Source organism: Musca autumnalis, unplaced genomic scaffold (assembly GCF_047663935.1).
Source record: "Musca autumnalis isolate F117 unplaced genomic scaffold, ASM4766393v1 scaffold_1, whole genome shotgun sequence".
NCBI lineage: Eukaryota > Metazoa > Arthropoda > Insecta > Diptera > Muscidae > Musca > Musca autumnalis.
This window is the reverse complement of record NW_027411644.1, coordinates 101,681,817-101,701,897: the sequence shown is the minus strand read 5'-3', so window position 1 is coordinate 101,701,897 and position 20,081 is coordinate 101,681,817. Positions and strand designations below refer to the sequence as shown.

At 35.6% G+C, this 20,081-nt stretch overlaps 1 protein-coding gene across 2 annotated transcripts; it reads left to right on the top strand.

Moving 5' to 3' along the window:
* Positions 1-3,281: 3,281 nt before the first annotated feature.
* LOC141390700 (uncharacterized) lies at positions 3,282-10,707 on the top strand. 2 transcript variants are annotated; one of them, XM_073963638.1, is made up of 5 exons: positions 3,282-3,301; positions 9,103-9,308; positions 9,373-9,863; positions 9,926-10,292; positions 10,418-10,707. In XM_073963638.1, exons 2-5 carry the CDS (start codon positions 9,110-9,112, stop codon positions 10,603-10,605), a joined length of 1,245 nt encoding a protein of 414 aa, XP_073819739.1. In that variant the 5' UTR covers positions 3,282-3,301; positions 9,103-9,109; the 3' UTR covers positions 10,606-10,707. The 2 variants fall into 2 exon arrangements, with proteins under 2 accessions (XP_073819739.1, XP_073819738.1); XM_073963637.1 differs by having other exon boundaries at positions 3,291-3,428.
* Positions 10,708-20,081: the final 9,374 nt, after the last annotated feature.

Genomic DNA, 20,081 nt, shown 5'->3' with positions numbered 1-20,081 from the left:
TCCGATATTATTTAGAGGGTGAAAAGGACCATTACTTTTGTATGAAAAATATACAAATATTATTTTTGGTCCATATTTTTATTCCTGGATGGCATATACCGGCAAAATAGCCTACATGTGGAAAAATAAATACTGATATTTCCCCTGATGCAAATTGCAATAATGTGTCTGCTAGATAACTGGCCTACTGCCTAATATACATATAATGTGTTTTGTGTAGAGAACCACAATTTCCTATCATGCTACAAATTGTTTCAATCATGACAGAGAATTTTTAGTTCAGTTGTCCAATTGAACTTTTATACAAATATTGCAGCATGGGGTCGCTTCGCCACCTGTTGTATACCCTCAGCCTTTAGGTTAATACAAAATATACAAAATACGACCAAAGATGTGCCCATCGAGAAAATGGTTTTAGACCCCAAGTATGTTTGGACGAAATTCGTTTCAAACAATTTGGAGTTACTGTCTAGCTGGCTGGTGCGCACGATAACTCCCGAACGGATCTACCGATGCGAACCAAATTTTGCACTTCGTAATTTTTTGCCCAAACTTAGTTTAATTTCGAATATGTCTGAAAAATTGTGTGAACGATAACTCTCGAAGCGCGAAATGGATTTGGTCCAAACTTTCCATATATTATTATTATTCCTCCCAGATATAGATCGGGTAAGACTCGGTCCACACTTTCGAGTACCTCCCACACAAAACTTGGAAATGGCGGTACAATTGAAATGGCAAGTCCATACCTCCAGAGATTATGGCCGAAAAGGTCAAAGAAACCCTGAAAACAAGCAAGAAACCTAACCAAAATGGCAAATCCCCAAGAAAACGCTCAAGGGTATTTTCTGGTTGGTCCAAACTGTGCACATCCGATTATTTCATCCAGTAATGTAGCAGGTTGGAATATGGACTATATCGGTCCCGTCCTTCGAGTAACTCCTACACAAAATTTGGGCAAAGTGCAGTTTGAGGACCAGTCTTGGACCCATTTGAATTTTTTGAAGAAGGTTATTTTCGCGGTACCTATTGCAACGGTAAAATTTTTTAGGAGTAAGTCCATACTTCCTGAGATAATGGTCCAAAATTTCCAAAAAATAATTCTCAAACTTTTTCAAAAATCAGAAGTTAGCTTACTACAATTGATTTGGTATAGCCTTACATTCCGATACCTACAATTATACGGCATAATTATTGTTCTTGTTTCTTTTTTGGACAGATGCTGAGGGTATATCACCGTTAGCGGAGCTGACTTATACTATCTAACTTGGTGTGTAATGGAATATGAATAATTTTGGGATTTATAAATTTGTTTGCATGCAAATTATTTGAATTTTTATTCATTATTAGTTATTTCTATCGGCATTAAATATGTATGTATTTAAACACAGTGAACTATTTTCGAAATGGCCTGAAAATCACAAAACTGCGTGCATTACCAAGCACATGTGAGGACGATAGATCTTCAATAAACCCATAATCAATGTGAATTTTCGAATTTTGGCATATTGTTTAGAAATGTATAATTTATATAATTGTTCCACAAATATCCCAGTAGGGACAAGGGAGGCTTATCTTATACCAATGGATTCATGTTATGTCATTGATATGTGACGTATTTTTATCGCCGAATCCGAAAGGCATGTCCTATGTTGCCACTTGTAGAGAAGTTTTTCATGGCTGAAATACTCAGAAATGTCGGCAGCATTACAAATGGGTATTATGCCACCGTTGAAAATTTGATGTAGCCAGGCGTGGGAATCATACCCGGACATTCAGCGTGCAAAGTCGTTGCACATAGCTAATTCCTAGAAGTTGTTGTGTAGGGTATCACATGGTCGGCCCCGTCCGACTATAGCCTTTTCTTACTTGTTTTTTTTTTTTTGAAATTTTGTCCTTTAACATTTGAATGTCCTTTAAACGGTTAAGAGAATGAGAAAACGAACAATCGTAAGTGCGATTTTATTCCATTTTTTCTATAGTATCAGACGTATATAGTCCTGTTCATGTCTAATTTTGGCTATCGGACGGTGAAATAGTCTACCCAACAAAAAACGGTTCCTCCAGATTTTCGGTATTTTTAAGGCTTTAGGCTCATTATCGCGCCTAAATAGATCATAGGGTCCCAGTGGTCGCAAAACTCCTCCACCAAAAACATATGTAGGTCCACACTTTGATATAGCCCCATATAAATTTCCCGACCGATTGAATACATTTTTTATGCTTTTTTACCTTATGTAGGTATTAGTGGTCACAAAATATCTCCGCCTAAAATTGTGAACAGGAAAGAAAATAATTATTTCGTTTTAGTTCAGAATATTCTACGGTGGAGGGTATAAAAAGTTCGGCCCGGCCGAACTTAACGCTTTTTTACTTGTTTAGATTAGATAATTTAGGCATTGGGAGTATTCGGAAAGGAAACTATTTATTCCCGGTCCGGTCGAACTTAACGACGAGTATTCCATTGCATTCCATTGCAAATACTTAGAAACGGTTTGTGATTTTAGCTTTTAATTTTAACTGCGATTTTTTTATTTCTTTTCATTATTTGTTATTTATTGTATTAATATTGTGGTAACCAGTTTTTTGCAATATTTGTAAGAAATATATATTAATGAAAAATATTTAAAGTAAGTTAGAATTAAGTGCAATATTCACATAAAGATATGTTTTAAAAAAGAAATTTTATTCTATTTTTTTTTACCAGATTTCCCAATAAATAAATGCTCTTGAAAAAGTTAGAAAAAAGCCAACGAAACGTTGAGCGAAAAATTAAATAAAACTTTTTAACAAAACATTAACTTAACGACTTTTTACTTGTTATACCCTGTTTGCACTTAACCGGATTTAATTAACCCACAGGGTTTCAAATGTCAATTACATAGCGCAAACGTCAATAAACCCTCATAAAGAAGATTAACCCGGCAAAAAGTTTTAATGCAAACGCCATTTTATAGTATAAGAACAAATCCAATTATCCCCAATGGTTTGGATCAGTATAGTAGTATATTAATAATAATACTAATAATGAAATTGAAATAATAGAACTTTTCTTAAAAATATTTCTCTCTTGAACACTGTGCTTTCGATATCTTATAATTATCGTTTAATCACATAAACATGACTGTTATGCGAACTTTATGTTACAATTTTGCCGTCTGCCGTGCAACCAACCTATCCGTCAATTGACGTAAAATCCAAGGTGGGACAGAAAGAAATGCAATCAATCTTCTATTCATTAATTTGATTTCTTTTTTTAGCAATTGCGTTGACTTGTTTCCTCGGTTCTCAGTTTGATTTGGTAAGTTCTTTTGTAAAGAACTGGTGGAATAGGTGTGTGGTGGTTTTGACAAATTAATTGTGACGGGTGGAAGTTCAACACAAAAGTCAATTAAAGTGTTTTAATTTTTTCTCCAAACTGTGCAAAAGTAATTACTACTATTATTTAATAACTATTTACTATAAATGAATTGTTGTTGTTGTCGTTATTAGTGTTGTCTAAATGTTAGCGAGAAAGTTAAATTGCATCGATCATACATTTCTAGTTGCAAAAACAATTAAAAACGTCAATGTCATATTTAATACAGATGTATTATAACACTACACTATAGGTCAAACGGGCCATTTTATTGGCCAAAAGTCTTAAAGTTAAAACAAGTATTTGGTTTAAGTTAATATAGCGTTTTTAGATTCAAGGAGAAAAATGGAACAACGTGGGCCAAAAAATTAACCCTTTATGTACCAAATACACAACTGGTACCTTAACCCTTTGGGGACAAAAACTGGAAGGTCTGTTGTTTGTCTACAGAATTGAAGGCATCGACGTCCGATAAGTTCAGAAGCTTTTTTGTTGTTGTTCGTTTTAGTTTTAATGTGAATATGCCTTAAAATTATTACCTTGAAAATCCCACAATATGATGTGACATATTTTGACTATAACTGTATATATTTATAAAAGATTTGTAAATAATTTGACTTTAGAACACAGCAGAATGCTGTAGACTCCAATTTGGCTAACATTATTTGGTAAGAGGTTTAACCCTGACTTCAAATAAAATCAATATTATGGAAAATATGGTAACCTAAAAGAAGTTGTATAATACTTGTCGAGCAAACTTACGCAAAATCACATAAAATTTTCTGCATTCGGCACGAGTTAATGAACCAATTTCAATTTTCACTTTCATTGCCGAACGTTGCCGAGACTTTAAAAGCGTACATAACCTCAAAATGTTCTACTTTCTTCGAAAATTCAAAGTTAACACCCATTTAATAACTATTTATACACATAAATGATAAAAGGAGGGCATTTTTGATAAATAGATATCGAATACTTTCTAATCAAATCGTTACTTATGCTAATATTGTGATTTTGTTTCACCCTGAACGTATACAAGTAAACATATTTCGTTCACAAGTTTTTAAAGATATTTGGATAATACATATTTGGCAGCCTGCCATGTAACGGTATAATTTCTCATACAAAAACAAAATTTATTTTTATTATCTTTGAAGTGTTTCTTACAAGAAAGTAAAACAAAATAAGTGAAAATACAAAGTGCGAAATCTGACTTTTGGCCAGTAAAATGGGCTGTTTGACCTATAGTGCACTATGCAAAACTGAAAATGCAAACAACTTCTTGTATGCATTTTTTGAAAGTACATATTGAGACTACAAAGGCCCTAGTAGGGTTTTGTTTGTCCTGTCAGATCCAGTTCGGATTTTATGGCCTCATCTAAACCGGACTAAAACTACAGTTTTCTGCAATTAGCGGGCTTTTATCTCAGAAATGATTTGGAATTTGGCCTTGCTGTCTTTGGCAATATTGTAGCCCTAAACTGATAGAACTTATCATAAGAAAACCATCTAGGGCATCAAAATCGATAAAATATAGAACATTTTACATAATTGCTGAAATTCTGGTCAGTATCAGCTAAACTATTTGGAGTTGAACCAAGTAACCTTTACAAATTTCTTCCAAATAAAGTTCTCAGCAATTCTTCAGAACATTCTGAAACTCTAAGATACTTACTTTATGTTGTTTCAGCGGTATTTTGCATCATATCTTTTACAACACGCATTTCAAACACAGTTCACACCAACAATTTATTCTTCAATTTGGGATTTCTCCAACATTATCGACATAGTCCGATCAAAATAGACATGCGTATAAGGGGGAAATAGCAAAAATTCCCACAAAGCTGCATTTTGGTGGAGAGCTAGGGTTGGCCATTAGAAGCAACGTCCTAAAAGTCCCCATCGATCCCATGTGTGCAAAACAAGTTATTCGGGGTCAAAGGTCATTTTTGGAGGCATTATTCAGTTTTTTTAATTTTTCTCAAAAACGGTAATACTTAGCAAAAGCCCGCTAAAGTTAAAGTTTTAGATTCAATAATTGTCTACAAGATTGGTCCTTATGATTCTTAAAAAAGGCTTACCATTTTCGAGATATCTCGATCTAAAGGTCAAATAAAAAAATAGCCGCGTAAGTACATTATGAGGCGAACCGGTTAAAGTAACGACACTATGTGTTAGATACTTCCGTAAGCTTTCAAACGATATCCACTTTGCAGTAATCGGTTCAGTAGAACCGGGTCTAACCCGGTTTTTAAATTTGGCCTTTCGGGTCTAATAACCGCCGAACCGGATCCGCAACCGTTGAAAATTATACATTTCCGTAATCAGCGCAACAAACCCTACCTTCGGACAAAACTTGAAAAAAATCGGAGAGTTTTCGTTGGGGTCGTTGCCCGTTGGGCTTTCGATTATACATGTGGGTAGAACCGGGTCTAACCCGGTTTTTAAATTTGGCCTTTCGGGTCTAATAACCGGCGAACCGGATCCGCAACCGTTGAAAATTATACATTTCCGTAATCAGCGCAGCAAACCCTACCTTCGGACAAAACTTGAAAAAAATCGGAGAGTTTTCGTTGGGGTCGTTCCCCGTTGGGCTTTCGATTATACATGTGGGTTAAATGGGATATTTTTGCATAAAATGACTCTAACATTGAATAACTCTACTAAACACACTCCGATTTTGTTGGAATTTTTTTTAGAAGATAGCTATAATTTCGCTCTTCAAGAAAATATATATTAATTTGGGGGACAGACCTGATTACTTCGCTTATTTTAGCCGGTTCGTCTGAATATGTGCATATTTCCCTTATAAGTGCATAAAAATCATGTGTTTTTTAGAACATCTATATCTCAAGAATGGTTCCTTCTAAGAAAAAAATTGTAAGGGTCAAACTTGTAGATAATTTTTCTGTCTACAATATTTACTTTAGTCACTTTTTGATTAGATCAACCGTTTTCAAAAAATAAATCCGAAAACCTAAAAACCCTTAAATTTTGACCTTTGACCCCGAATAATTTTTTTTGCACACATGGGATCGATGGGGACTTTTAGGACGTTGCTTCTAATGGCAAACCCTAGCTCTCCATCAAAATTCAGCTTTGTGGGAATTTTTGCTATTTCAATGTCTATTTTGACCGGACTAACATATTTATGAAATTGTCGTTGCAAACATCAATGGTATGTTCTTAAGAGTTGTGTATTACATGCCAACGAATATTTTTTGAAAAGAAAACATTAAGAAAATTTTAATGGTTTTGGAGATATGCTGCGAAATTATATATAAATTATTTTTATTTTATTTTTTTATTTTTATTTCTTTCATAAAAAGCAATTTAAGCCCAAGGGCCGATTCATATTAATTCATTATTTCTCCAAATATTTTATTCTTGCCCTTATCTACAAATTTTCTTTAGAAGTCAGATGAAGATTCACATAGGTTTCAGAGATATAGCCCAGAATTGCTTTAAAGTGCCAATATTTAACCATGTTTAAATGAGGCTAAAAAGTCTAAGCAGGATCTGACCAACTAAACCCAACTAGGGTTTTTGTCGTTTGGGTCTGTACTTTCAAAAAATCCTCAGTTCAAATTGTTTGCACATGATTACCTTAAAAATGTTGCACAGTGTTATTTAATAATACAAGTTTATACTGTGTTGGCGTAATTTTGTTTATTTTTAGTTTTTAATATTTTTAATAGAGATGACATATTTCATGGAAAAAAAACATTTGAAGAAATTAGGAGGGTTGACACTAGGAGTGTTGGCGTTTTTTATTTGGGATGACGACTTCTATTTTGCTTTTCAAAATAGTCAGGCTTAATCCCATAGTCATTGTTTTAATATTTTATTAAAGCAACTTTAATTTATTAGTAGGAAAATTTGGCATTGTTCGCCAAGGCAGGGAAGACTATAGTTTTGGATCTCGCCACAGATCCTCATCAGTTCCCTTGTTTCTTGTTTTTCGACAAGAAACTTTTTATACCCAAGTTTCAATTGCTCGCTCAAATAGATACGTGTCCAAAGAAACACACTGATCGAGAATTTCTTTGGCACTACTACTTTACTTGCAAACAAAACGAAATCTTTCCCACTGCTATGCGTTCGTTGAGTCTCAACGAAAAACACATAACTAGTTTGTTGGTATTGTTTATTATAGCAATAAACCGCACTTTAAACGGTGTCCGGTCTCTCAATTAGGAGGGTTGGCGTTTTTTTTAGATTTATATCAGTGAGACGACTTTGACTTGTGTACATACATAGTTACCCAGCAAAATTAATTGGAAGTACTGCAATGTACACTATTTCTTTCACGGCATGTTTTGATGTTGTTCTAACGGAGTCGTGAAAAAGGCGCTCCATTCCCCACATTTTATGCGCATTCAGATGCGATCCAAGGAATGGCATCCATTTTTCACATTTTAACTGTATCCGGATGCAATTCAATCAAACTCGTGAAAAATCTCCCCAATTCCTTACATTTTAACCGAGGCGTAGAACACAGTATAGATCTTGACGCTTGGTTTAAAACATTGTTCCACAACATCCCATACGGGACAAGGGAGACTTCTCTCATATCAATGAGTGCACCCCGATTCATATTTAGCTCAATGATATGGGACCTACTGTTTATCGCCGAGTCCGAACGGCGTGTCTAAGACACCACTTGTGGAGAAGTTTTTCAAGGCTGGAATACTCAGGAAATGTCGCCAACATTACTGAGGGGTATTTTTCCACCGTTGAAAAATGTTTGATGTTCCCTGGCCGGGGAATCGAACCCACGACCTTCTGCGTGCAAGGCGGGCGTGCATACCATTGCACCACGGTGGCACCCAAACGCTTGGTTTACTCATCTTATTTTTAAAAAAGGAGGTTCCTGGACTAAGACGATGTCGATGTCAAAAGTTGAGGGTTTACAGGAGCTCAGCATAGATTTTCAGTGATGCAGATTTATCGCTGCTTACGCTCTACTGGTGCTTCGAAGAGATCCTGAAGCATAACCTTCCCAATTCGAAGTTCAGCGCACCCTCGACTTCTTAGATAGCCTTCTCCAGAGTTATTGGGGGCAAACTTAATGACAAGGCCGTCGTTCTTTGCAAAAGAGTTTAGAATTCTCTCTTCCCATCTGAAGACTGAGGTTCTGCTTATCGACTAACATCTGTACTCTATCCAGCTCCATAGAAGAAGGAGGTCGTTACAAGTCACATGTTCTGATTTTTGGAGCTATTCTCAAGAAGTACCATCGGAATGGAACAAAAACAAAAAATATACTTTTGGAAAGTTCCATCTCATGGCTCAGTTTTTTTTTATTTTTGTCCAATGGCTGGAACAACTTTACGACATAGCTGAACATTTCTTTTTAGAATTCCCGATATAGTTAATTATCGAATCAACATGTCTTAAATGTGATACTTAGTATACAACATTTCCACCGGGGATTTTCTTTGTTCGAAATCCGGTGATCTACTAAAGGAAACAACAATAGGGAAATGATCTGATCTACAAGATTTCGACTCTATAACTATTATGATACATTCCATTAAGGAATTTACAACTTTGAATAGAAAACATTCCCAGAAATTTGTATTTTTTATCACAATTCTAAAAGGTTTTGATTTGTGACCGCTGCTAGAGTGTAAAATAATCAAATTGATATTTGTTTTATTTATTTATTTTGTTGTTAACAATTCACTTAAAACACTTTAATGTAAAATTAAATTTAATCAAACATATGATTCACTTGGCAGATTCAAAATGACAACAACAGAGAATGGTCAGACAATCGATAAAGATCTACCCCAATGGCTGGATAATGTAACTTTGAACAAAGCGATTCAACAACAAATTGGAGATTTTAGGAAAATCACAAAAATAACGACGGAAAATGAAACAAAAGAGGGTGAAAATTATTCCTCACTGATTATACGCATTAAAGCGGAAGCAGAAATGGAAGGTAAGTCAGTTCACACCGTTTTGTAAGTGAAATATTTTTAATACCTTGTCTTTTGTCCATACAGATGGCAGCACAAAACCTGTGTCATTCTTCCTGAAAGCTCATCATGTCAACGAAATGATGTCCAGTATTCTGGAAAGACTACGGCTTTTCCCCAAAGAAGAGGAATTATATCATAAAATATTTCCCAAATTTGAACAGCTGTATGCAGATGCTGGTAAAACGGTACAATTTGCTCCCAAGGCATTTACATTTGATCGTGATAATGGCATGGAATATGTCCTTTTAGAAGATTTGCAAACGAAACAATTCAAAAATGCCAATCGCCTTGAAGGTCTAGATATGGATCACATGAAAGAGGTCCTTAAGAAAATGGCCGAATTTCATGCTGCCTCCGCCTGTTATGTTGAACATTATGGTATGTTTGGTGAAGATTTTACTGTGGGTATTTTCAATGCGAAAAACAAGGATCTACTCAAGGAATTTAATGCTTCGGGGGAATTTTTAAAGCAATTGAAAAAATGGAAAAATTGTCAACAGTATTATGAGAAGTTGGTAAGAGTCGAGAAGCTGTAAATAAAATCACTTGAAATAACCTTAGACTTTTGCATTTGCAGATGAATTCCGATGAATATTTGGTTGATCGCCTTTTGGAAGATCAACGTGTCGATAATCGCCAATTTAATGTTCTCAATCATGGTGATTTGTGGACCAATAACATAATGTTCCAATACGATGCCTTTGGTAAAATCAAACAAACTTTGTGTGTAGATTTTCAAGTTAGCAAATATGGTTCACCGGCCAATGATCTCTATTATGTCATACTGTCTTCGGCGAAAAAGGAAATCAAGACTTCACAATTTGATTATATGGTGCGATTCTATTATGACAATTTGGTGGAGAATTTGAAATTGATGCAATACCATCGCCCCCTACCAAAACTTACAACGATTCATGCTGCTCTTTTACGGAACGGTTTGGCTGGTGGGTATTATGTCTAAAAATTGGGTAGGAAGTTCACTTTGAACTTATTTATGAAATCAAGCGTACAACAACTTTGTTTTTATATCAACAAAAGTCTTTAATCTCTTTATCATATTTTCTTTCAGCTTATATGGTCGTATCTAAGGTATTGCCAATTGTCATGTTGGAAAAACCAAATGATGGCAAATCGGAAAACTATTTCATTGATGAATCAAAACTGAAGGCAGATATGTATGGAAATCATAAATATTGTCAAGCTATGATGGAACTCTTGCCGTGGCTAGATAATCGTGGTTTGCTGGACTGGAAGTGAAAATTGTAAAATTTATGATTATGTGAAGATCAATGTGTTGGTGTTGAGAATAAAATAATATATAGTTAAAATACTAAATAAATATAAAATAAACAAGTGAAATATCTTTCCTTAATTTAGGACGGGCCGAACTTTTAATACCATCCACCATAAAATATTCTTAACTAAAATGGAATAATTGCTTTCCTTTCCTGTCGAGAATTTTAGGTGCAAACATTTTTCGACCACGGATACCCCAAATGCCTTATCTAATCTAACCTAAACAAGTAAGAACGGCTACAAAAAAACGCGAGTGCCGTTCTATGGAGGATATATAATACCTACAGTGAGCGTCAAAATAAAGTTTCTTCGTCTCAACATTTTTTTATAACCTACACCACTGTGTGGGTAGGGAATTATAAGTTGGTTTTAGGCCAAAAAGTTTGTAACGCATCGAAATAATGGTCGTAAACCCATACTTATATATACCAATGAATGTCTCGACGAGCTGAATCGATCTGGCAATGTGTGTCCGTCCGTCTGTCCATCTTAACCTTGTAATCATGCTAAAGGTCGCAAGGTCGTCACCACATTTTGGGTCTTGATGAGGGTCCCGGAGGGGAAGAAGCCTACTGATTTAGTGATGGTCGGATAATATTCAGGGGCAAAATGGGAATGGGCAAAAAACTTATTTTGGGGAAAAAGTCAACGTCTTATTTCAAAGCGAATATCTCCGCATCTGTAAGGGGTATATCAATAGCAAAACCTGCTAATGAAAATAGAAAATATCACCTTCACAACGATGTATAGTAGGTTGTCGTAGGTGGTCAAACAACGATGATATCGCAATAGTCGCTAATACAACCCAACTTATCATTTTTGCGATTTTAATTATAATGGTTGGGGAGCTTCCAAAAGCAAAGCCTGACTTTAGCTATCAAAGTAGAATATCCCACCTTTACAATGATGCAAAGTAGGTTGGCGTAGGTGTCCAAATAACGGAGATATAGCAATAGTCGTTGATACATCCTATTTTTCAATTTTTTTTTTTCAAAATCGCGCTACTGGTCGCAATTTTGATCGGATAGTCACGAAATTTGGGAGTCCCACTGAGGAAGAAGCTTATTGATTTTGATGATGGCCGGATAATATTCAGGGGTCGGAATGGGCAAACAACTTATTTTGGGGAAAAAGTCAACGTCTTATTCCAAAGCGAATATCTCCGCATCTGTAAGGGGTATATCAATAGCAAAACCTTCTAATGAAAATAGAAAATATCACCTTCACAACGATGTATAGTAGGTTGTCGTAGGTGGTTGGGGAGCTTCTAAAAGCAAAGCCTGACTATAGCTATCAAAGTAGAATATCCCACCTTTACAATGATGCAAAGTAGGTTGGCGTAGGTGTCCAAATAACGGAGATATGGCAATAGTCGTTGATACATCCTATTTGTCAATATTTTTTTTTCAAAATTGCGCTACTGGTCGCAATTTTGATCGGATAGTCACGAAATTTGGGAGTCCCACTGAGGAAGAAGCTTATTGATCATCAATTCAAAGCCAATAGCTTCTTTAAGAGGTATACCAAAAGCAAAACCTGGCAAGGAAAGTAGAAAATATCACCTTTACAACGATGTAAAGCAGGCTGTTGTGGAACAATTTTGGTCGGATCGTTGGGGAGTTGATGCGGGTCACACAGAGGAAGAAACCTATTAAGTTTGGTGTTGGTCGTATAATATTCAGGAGTCGGAATAAACATAAAGCTTATATGGAGAAAAGTCAACGTTTATTTCTTATGGAATATCTCCGCTTCTGGTAGGAGTATTCCAAAAGAAGAAGAAAAGATCTCCTTTATATTGATGAAAAGTATGTTGGCGTAAGTGAGCAAACAACCGAGATATCGCAAAAGTAAGTAATATATCCAATTTTCCATTTTTTCACGCTACAGGTTAGAATTTTGATCGGACAGTCGAAATTTTGGGGGTTGATGGGGTCCCCACAGATGCAGAAGTCTATTGATTTTTTGTTGATAGTCGGATAATATTTAGGGGTCGGAATGGGAAAAAAACTCATGTGGAGACAAATTCAAAGTTTTATTCTTTGTGAATATATCGGTTTCTAGTAGGGGTATTTCAACGGCAAAGCCTGTCAATGGAAGAAGAAAATATTACTTAAACAAGGGAGATACCACAATAGTCGGTAATGCATCCAATTCTTCCATTTTTTGCAATTACGCTAAATGTCGCAATTTTGATCGGATAGTCACGAAATTTTGGTTGCGTATGGGGATCCCAGAGAGAAAGAGGCATATTATATTTGGTGGTAGTCGGATTATATTCCGTAATAGAAATGTTTACCAGTGAAAAGCTTATGCACAGGGGTAGTGGTGTAGGGTATCACATGGTAGGCCCCGTCCCGACTATAGCCTTTGCTCACTTGTTTTTGATTGCATTATTACACCGACATAGAGATATTATACGTATAACATATAAATGTAACCTTTTTAAGTATTTAGTGGTGAAAATATTAGGCACTTCCAACATTTAATTAGGGAATAAATGAAGATTACCAAAATAACCCAAAATTTACGGGTCAAAATAATGTTTACAATTTTGGTATATGAGGAAAAGTCAGAATTTTTTAATATTCCATTTGATGAAAAATTAATTTTTTTTTTTGACGCTACATGAACGATTTTTGGTGCATGTATTGAAAAAATTTCCCATTCTCAAATCTGTTCGGGATACTAATTTTGGATATTGCGCGCAAAAGTTATGGCGGTTTCAATTCTGATTATTAGAAAAAAACTTAGAAAACGCTATTCATTATATCGAGAAACATTGTTAATTTATGGCTTCCTACATACTATATGTTTACTGAGGTCCCATAACTTTAGTGAAAAAGTTGTATATTTTCGCGGAAATTAGGAAAGAATTCCAAACAATTGGTAGTTTCCCAGCAAAAATTTGGATCCGGTAGTCATTACGTAACCCATTACAAAGTAATGTAAACAAGCTTCTTTTCCCATTACAAGTAATCTGAAAAGTAATGGGATACTTCTTAAAAAAATAACAAGGCAAACCTACTTACTTTGCTCCTCACTAAGTAATGAGGACGGTGGCACAGTGAGTGTGTGTCCGACTATAAATCCTAGGGTTGTGTGTTCAACGTTCCCTGTGGGTACGCGAGTTTTTTTTAATTAAAAAATAACAATTCGTGGTACACATGTGCACTGCACATTTAAGTTCTTAAGCAACCCTTAATGTTCGTGTGCGTGGCATAGTATGTAGTGTCTTTGGCTAGAAATCAGAGGGTTCGTGTGTTCAACTCGCACAGCAAGCGAAATAAAATAAAATAAAAGTAAGAAGTGTGATGAAATTAAAAAAATCTCTACATCAACTGTTCTAAAAATAGAATTTTTGTCAACTTACTTTTCAACTTCTAGTGGCCACAGAATAACTAGTTATTCTAGTGGTCATAAAATAACTACAAACTGAGTGCGACATGCCCTTGTAAAAATAATGGGGAAGAAAGGGGGTTTGCGAGTAGTTACGGCTGCCAAAAATCCCTTACGAAACCCATGATTTTGGGAGGACTTTTTTTGCTGGGTTGCAACTTGTTTTAATAAAATTCAACCTGTTTATCTTCTTCTTTATTTCCACTTAACTCCTTGGGGAGCATAGGGCCTTTACAAAGTTTTTCCAAACTATTCTATCATTCGCAATACGTTTAATTTCATTCCAGCTTCTGCCGCTGCTCTCCACTTCCTTCATCAGGCTTCTTCTCCAAGTGGTCTTTGGCCGACCCTTCCTTCTGTGCCCTTGCGTGTTCCAGTCTAGGGCTTGGCGACATATCTCATCTTGTTCTTTTCGCAATGTGTGACCAATCCATTGCCACTTTCTTCTTTTTATTATAACGGGAATAGGTTCTATGTCAAATTTTTTGTACAGATTTTCATTGCTTATTACATTTGGCCACCAGATTTTTAAAATAGACCGCAAGCATTTGTTTGTGAAGCTTTGCAATTTGTTCCCAGCAAAATGTTCGATGCCAAAGATGACATTCAATCATGGGTGCAAGTGATCTAGCATGTCATCTTTTTAGCATCTTCATCGATGAATTTTATATGAGCGTGGACCCCAAAAGATGACGTTCTTTTCTGGATCCTAAGCATGTCATTTTAACCAATGCGTTGACATGTCATTTTAACCAATGTTTTGGCATGTCATTTCCACCAATGATTTGACATGTCATTTTCACCAATGCTTTGACACGTCATTTTCACCCATGCTTTGACATGTCATTTTAACCAATGCTTTGGCATGTCATTTTCACCAATCCCTTGGCATGAAATTTTCATGTATTGTTTGGAAAATGGAAATGCTGTATTGAATTATGGTTTTCATGAAAAACAAAACTCTTTATTAATTCAAACGAATTCATGAAATAGCTACAATTAATTTATCAGTATAGTTTTTCAAAAGTTTACATCCAAAATTGCAATGTAATCACCACCGCTGCAACGCAAAAGATTACTTCCTCCGTTCTACCCAACTGATATTCTTTCATCTTACAAAAGGTTTTTTTTTCAATTATCTTCCCATCACCAGTTTAGATTTCAACATGGACTCCAAACGCACTCCTTTAAGTATTTTTATTTCGTAAATTAGTTTTATTTTATAATTTTGTTATTTTATAACAACATTTTGGTAATTTATACTCTTTTGTTTAGTGACGGAAATATGTAGGGATCTACAACCCGGCTTGCTTTAGGGATCTCTAAGAACAAAATGTAACGAACGGGGAGGAGAGACTTTTTATGGAAAATAACATTTATGCTTAATTAATTTATTTTTAATTGTTTCTTTCCAAAAGTAGTTTCTTCTTTATTTTCAGATTCTTGTTCCTTTTCGTTTCGGACTTTTTTTTTTCAAATTCCAAGAAGGGAGATTTGATTGATTTCATTCTATGTCAGATTTAGAACAGACAAGGGAACTTTTAAAATAGCAATGTGTGCAGTCCGATTCTATTTTTAGCTCGATGGTTGGGACTTCATATAATACCAATTGTTTAGAAGTTTTAGTTGTTTGATATGCAGGAAATGTAAGACAACATCACGACGTCAGTTCTAACAACTTTGGTCTGTTCCAGAAACTGCAAGAATCTACTTATTTTTACTACGATAACAATTTTTCCTTTATGTTATCGGAAAAAATAGTAAAAATTAGTAGATTTTTGCAGTACTGGAACATACCAAAATGAAAATAAACAGGTGTGTAAATAAAAACACAAACATCATCTCTATTGTATCGATGGAATGGGTACAAATGCTGATGAAAAGATCGGATCTTTCACGACTTCCTTTGCATTGGTTCAAATCCTAATGAAAAGATCGGATCTTTCACGACTTCCTTTGAACCAATGCAAAAGATGACATGAAATCACGTCATCGCAAAGAACCCCTTCCGTCAAATTTTGCTGGGTTGTTAAGGGTTGTTGTTGTTAACCATGATTCGCAACTATACAATAGTACTGACAGAACGTTTGATTTGAATAAGTTGATTTTTACTTCGTTAGTATAACCCTCGAGTTCCAGATGTTTCTTAATTGAAAGAAGGCGCTGTTGGCTTTACCAATTCTGAATTCAATGTCAGCCTGTGCACTGCTTTCGGTTGAGATCATGCTTCCCAGATAGCAGAATTTGTTTACGAACTCTATTTGTTCCTGTCCAATGACAAAAAGATTGTTGTTTGATGCTTTTATTGCTAAAGCCTTTGTCTTTGCGGTGTTAATTCTTAATCCGACTTTCGCTGAGTGGGCAACTAAGTCGTCGAGTTTAGACTGCATATCTGAGTGCTTGGTGGATAGTAGGCAAATGTCGTCTGCGTAGTCTAGATCCTCAAGATGGCTGTTTATAGTCCATTGGATACCACGACGGCTACCTGCGATTGTTTCCTTCATCGCATTATCAATTACCAGAAGAAATAGTAGTGGCGACAGTAGGCAGCCCTGCCTCACACCGGATTTTGGACGAAATGGTTCCGATAAACGGCCATTGTGTAGGACCCGGCAATAGAATCCGTCATACTGAGCTTTAATAAGGTTTATGAGCTTCGATGGGATACCTGTTGTTTGTAGTAGCTCCCATATTTTGGACCGGATTACGCTGTCAAAAGCAGTTGTTTGCAAGTTTGCATTCCTATTGTTTGCTCAGCGATTATTCGGAGCGTATTTATATGGTCTACACGTGACATATTTGCGCGGAACCCAGCTTGTTCTTTCCAAAGATTTGTTTCTACCGTGTAGTTGATTCTATTAAGAAGAATTCTTGTGAGTATTTTGGAAGGTATGGAAAGAAGATAAATCCCTCTATAGTTTTTACATTGGGAAAGGTCTCCCTTTTTCGGCAGTTTTAGTAGAATGCCTTGTAACCAGTCGTTGGGTAGTTTTTCTTCTCTCCAAATATCTTGAAATAGTGGGTAAAAAAGTCGTGATATTTTTGTAGGACAGCATTTTATTATTTCTGGGGGAATACGGTCGTATCCTGAAGCTTTGTTGTTTTTGAACCTTTTAATAGCATTCTCTATTTCAATGAGGGATGGTGGTTCGGTGCTGAGTTGATTAGACGTAGGTATGGGTATGTCGGACATGGTATTAAAGTTTGAAGGAGAGTTCGGAATATTATCTAATGTTTCCATAAAGTGCGTGCGCCAGCGAGAAATTTGTTCATCAAATTTCAATCAATGTGGTTTATGTCTCCCTGCTAGCCGTTTTGTTATATCATAGACCGCTTTATTGTCGTTCCTATTTGCGGCTTCGTTTGCTTGCATCGCAAGTTCATCAGTGTATGCTCTTTTGTCTCTTCTACAAGCAGTTCTTACTTCCTTGTTTTTTGTTGTCTATAACTTTTCCAATTAATTTTTTTTATGCGACGATTTTTCATTGTTCTTTGATATTTTCAGATTTCTTCTTTCTTCTATTAAGCTCCAAGTTGATGGGCTCATCCATTCCTTTTTTCCGGGGGCATAGTGTCCAAGTACATTTTCGCACGTTTGTAAAAGATTATTTTTAATGTTTTCCCAGCGTTCTTCTATGCCTTCGTTTGGGACATTCTCCTGTTCTAACATCATATTTAAATCGTTTTCAACGGCTTCCTGATAACGAGGGTATTTTAATTTTTCTATGTCAAACTTCGATGACGTAAATTTTTTATGTATATTTTTGATGGCGCTTACTTTCATTTGCACTATCGCGAGAAGTAGGTGGTGGTCAGAGCCAATGTCAGCACTACGTTTTACCCGTACATCACAAAGATTATGTTTCCATTTGCGGCTAATGCAAAAATGGTCAATCTGGTTTTCAGTTCTCCTATCTGGAGATATCCATGTCGTTTTGTGACTACGTTTGTGCTTGAAACAAGTACCACCTACTATGAGACCATGTCTGCTACACGTTTCTAATAGAAGTTCTCCGTTCTAGTTTCGTACTCCTATTCCGTGCTTACCCATACAGTGTTTGTAGGTTGTATTGTCTTTTCATACTTTAGAATTAAAGCCTCCTATTCATATCAGTATATCTCCCTTAGGTGTTTTGGAGAGTACTTTATCTAATTCACTATAGAATTTCGTCTTAATGTCTGAGACTGAAGTCTCTGTCGGGGCATATACTTGGACAATGGTGATGTTACGTATTCTGGAGTGGAATCTGGCAGTCAATATGCGTTCGTTTACTGGATTCTAGTTGATAACACTGGTCAACACGACTTTTGTTTCAACCGAAGTTGTTGTTGTTTCTAAATGAAATCGGCGAGCTATTTTCAAATCTGGTCACGGTTTTTCTCCATCAGCTCTTGTTCATGAGATATAGCTCAAAATCGGTTTTTACGAGTTTCACCCAGAATTTCGTTATTTTCGGATACAAACAAATATTTTTTTGCGGGTTTTTCGACACTAATATATTAAGAAGATGTTATACGCTCGATACAAAACGTTTTTTGAAATAATTATGGCGAATATATATCAAAAAATATAGAAAACATACGATACATCTTGTAAAAATTCCATATTTTGAGTACTTTAAGCTGTAATTACGTCATCGGGGGAAGTCATAGGAGCTTCATATGGCATTCCGGATATGCTCAGGGTGTCTACTATATAGTCCTGTATTCAAATATATAATGTAAAATTCATAGCGCCCACGATTCGCCAATAACCTAAAAATCGTCATGAAGACTGCTAAAGGAAAATCATTTACCTGTGATATCATTACCAAATATGCCATTTACTTTTCAATGGCAGTCTTCATGACGATTTGTAGGTTATGGGCGAATCGTGGGCGCTATGAACTTTATACTATATATTTGAATACAGAACTATATAGTAGACACCCTGAGCATATCCGGAATGCCATATGAAGCTCCTATGACTTCCCCCGATGAACTAATTACAGCTTAAAGTACTCAAAATATGCAATTTTTACAAGATGCATCGTATGTTTTCTATATTTTTTGATATATATTCGCCACAATTATTTCAAAAAACGTTTTGTATCGAGCGTATAACATCTTCTTAATATATTAGTGTCGAAAAACCCGCACAAAAATATTTGTTTGTATCCGAAAATAACGAAATTCTGGGTGAAACTCGTAAAAACCGATTTTGAGCTATATCTCATGAACAAGAGCTGATGGAGAAAAACCGTGACCAGATTTGAAAATAGCTCGCCGATTTCATTTAGAAACAACAACAACTTCGGTTGAAACATTCAACTTCTTTAATTTTGTTGAGCAGTGTAATTGATGTAGATGCGCTTCTGCTTAGGAGTAATGCAACACCGTCGCTATGTATATCCTTTTCATCCCGGCCAGAATAGATTAGAGTTTCACCTGATTGTAGTCGGTGTAGTCCCGAGCCGTTCCATCTGCATTCACTTACACCCAAGATATCAATACCCATTTTTTCACGTTCCTTTGCCAGTTGCGATAATTTTCCACATTCGTAGAAAATTATGTTTTAATAAAATTCAACCTGTTTATGCATCTGAAAAATATATAAAAAATATGTGCGTAATCTAAACATCGCGAAGATTCAAATGAAACCAAAACTATACAAATCCGTTTAGTGGTTTGCATATTATAGCAAAAACAAACAAATATATTGAGGAAATTTATAATATTTTTGAAGAAAATTTGAGAAAATATTTATTAAAATTTATTTTGTGAGTTAGTTGAAAAAATGTAGGAAAATTAGGTCGGAGTTATTTGTTATTTCAGAGTTTCGGAGTCGAGGTGTTTTTGGCTCGACTCCGACTCCAGACGATTTTTTTTCACGACTCCGACTCCGGGTCGACTCCGAGTGTGAATTCCTATACCACTAAAAATGAATAAACTGTTCACAAATTTTTAACTCTTTCTTATATTTTGGCCTATATAGCAGTGTCGACCACAATATTTCCATCAATACTAAAGCATATGCCTATGCATGGGTGAAAAAAACAACA